Raw genomic sequence first — 2,354 nt, forward strand, 5'->3', positions numbered from 1 at the left:
GTCTGTCCTCAATAAGCACATGAACGATACGTTGCTGTATGCCCTACCACTGTGACAAGAATTAATGAACACTAAGCAAATAAATAAAAACAGGAATTTCTGTATAGTAGATGCTGTCATAGCCTGCTTAGAGACAAGGAAAGACCATGAAGAACAATTAAAATCACTGTGAACAGGAAATTATTTTGCAGTAAGGTGGTCTTGCTGAAATCCTCTTAGACATAAAAAAGAGAATCGAGGAATAGAGCATTCAACGTACCACGACAGTAACGAGATTGCGTAAATGGTGATTTCTTGGTATGTTCACAGGACTGCCGGGCAACTTCTGTTTTCCTCGATGATAAGAGACTGCACATGAAAGACAGAATGTCTAGACGCTTGACATGGTCTCTTTCTTGTCCCGTGTTCTTTATGGTGCTATGGTTTATGAAGAACGATGAACAACCGACACGCCCAAACGTTGTCCCTTCGAAAATGTCTAAACATGCAGACTCAAAAAGGTCATGCCATTTGTCGTCAATGATACTGACTGGATCAAAAGTGACTTTTCTCCCTCAGTGTTTCTACTTGACACCACTTCGTGCATTTATTATTGTACATCTGTCGGCTACACGGACGTTTGCTGCAACGCATAATTTTTACAGCGAAAGCTGTTATGAGATCATGTCAGTGGTCGTTTTTGGTGCCGTAGTTGTCTGCCGCCGACGGTGTCCGTAACCGCTATCCTGCGAAATAAGAAAAAAATTAAAGGGGTCATGAAACGAAAATGAAACTTCCCGGTTGCAATTTTCCCTGATTTAATACCGATTAGACATACCTATTCCGAAATATTTCGGCACAATACCCATTCTGTAATTAATGACACCCATTTGAAATCACAGTTCTTAGGAGATCGCTAGCGACCATGCGCAACCGTCGGCCGCTAAAGGCACTAAAATGTGACGTCAGTGATACGTCATGTTAAGAGAAGTTACAAAGAGAGCGTTCGCTTTATTTTGCTCTGAAGTAATATAATTATAGGGTACTAAAAAAAGAAAAAGCAGCAGAGCTATTTTGGCGCTCTGAGTTCTAAGCTGTACAATCACAGTGAGTGATCTGCTCGGTTCCGCTTTCAAGTACATCCGGGCTCTTTCACGTGTGTATCCATGCCTTCCCGTTGGTTTGCTGGGCTCGGTCGGTGCAGTCAGTGCAGCGTCGCAAGTTGTGTTCTACTGTGTGTTCTCGGTGGCTTAGTCCTCGCTATGCCAACTGTGTGCGTCGTCAGACAGTGCCGCACAACTTATGAAAGTGCAAACAACGTTCGCTTTCACAAGCTGCCCAGCGAGCCACAGCGCAGAGCAGTGTGGCTTCGAGTTATCAACCGCGATGGCCCCGATGGTCCGGGCTCAGAGAGTGGTACACCTATTAGAATAGTTAGATAAGCGATCGCACACACTGGCATACTGCTCAATATAGGTTTCAAGACTTGACCGTACCAGCGCGTATTTCCGAGCCGATCGGGTTCAGGAGGGTGATGGTAGGGGCTTCCGCTAGCGCAGGTTTTTCCACGTGGTCTCGATACAGGTGCCTCCACGGCGCAGGCTTCTTCACCGTCGTCGCCGCTGCCGCTGTCTTGCTCTGACGATGGCCGGTCTCGCACCCGCATGGGTGCGTCGGCGTAGGGGTCTAAGCCTAACAGCCGACTCCGCTCTAGCAGACGACGCTGTAGTTCGGGAAGGTCAGCCATCGCCCGCTGTGTGTCCATGATGTTATGGTGTTGCCGGCACCACAATCTAAACAGTATGATGCTACGAACCACGGTCAACTAAAACTCAAAAACATCGCTGCGTCGCCATGTTTTGTCAACGACAGAGACTTTTCATTGGCTGTCTTAAAATGACGTCAGCTACACAGTTGACTGGAACGTGAGCGAGGAAACCGAAATTGCGCTTTTTTAGTAATTCAGCGAACCCAGACATCAAACGAGTCGATGTATAGTACTAAATGGACGGCCAGGATTCTGAATTCACACGTAGTTGAAAATTTTTGGAGGACGTTTCACGACCCCTTTAAATAAGGAAAGATATGCAGGATGGAACGGGGTTCGAACCTGGGCCCTCTGCATGGGAGGCCAGTATTCTAGCTCAGAGCCATGCCGGTGCTTGAAACTGTTTTGCAAAAAGACCCTATACAGGCTTCATGTCCGGTAGGAACCACATTAATATATGTAATGTAGTGTGGTAGAAGAGTAAAATAATCGTGGCGTCACACAATGCGAATCCTGTAAGCAGGGGTCACACAATGTTAATTGTGCAATGAGTGGGTTGTTGAATGCTTCCAACCCATTACAAAGCGCTCTGCCATAATTCTTCGTC

The 2,354-nt window shown here is 46.5% G+C and overlaps 1 protein-coding gene across 1 annotated transcript; it reads right to left on the bottom strand.

Moving 5' to 3' along the window:
• Positions 1–468: 468 nt before the first annotated feature.
• On the bottom strand, positions 469–1,892 carry LOC125756290 (uncharacterized). Its single transcript, XM_049410766.1, has 2 exons — positions 1,476–1,892; positions 469–725 (listed from the first exon to the last, which is right to left on the bottom strand). Exons 1-2 carry the CDS (start codon positions 1,742–1,744, stop codon positions 662–664), a joined length of 333 nt encoding a protein of 110 aa, XP_049266723.1. The 5' UTR covers positions 1,745–1,892; the 3' UTR covers positions 469–661.
• Positions 1,893–2,354: the final 462 nt, after the last annotated feature.

The sequence above is a fragment of the Rhipicephalus sanguineus genome, chromosome 11, assembly GCF_013339695.2.
Source record: "Rhipicephalus sanguineus isolate Rsan-2018 chromosome 11, BIME_Rsan_1.4, whole genome shotgun sequence".
In the NCBI taxonomy this organism is placed as follows: Eukaryota; Metazoa; Arthropoda; class Arachnida; order Ixodida; family Ixodidae; genus Rhipicephalus; species Rhipicephalus sanguineus.

Excerpts from the sequence above, each read along its gene's own strand:
- LOC125756290 (XM_049410766.1), bottom strand. The coding sequence starts at position 1,744 with ATGGACACACAGCGGGCGATGGCTGACCTTCCCGAACTACAGCGTCGT. Across the intron at positions 726-1,475 it reads CGGCTCGGAAATACGCGCTG|GATAGCGGTTACGGACACCG; the intron begins GTACGGTCAAGT and ends CTTATTTCGCAG.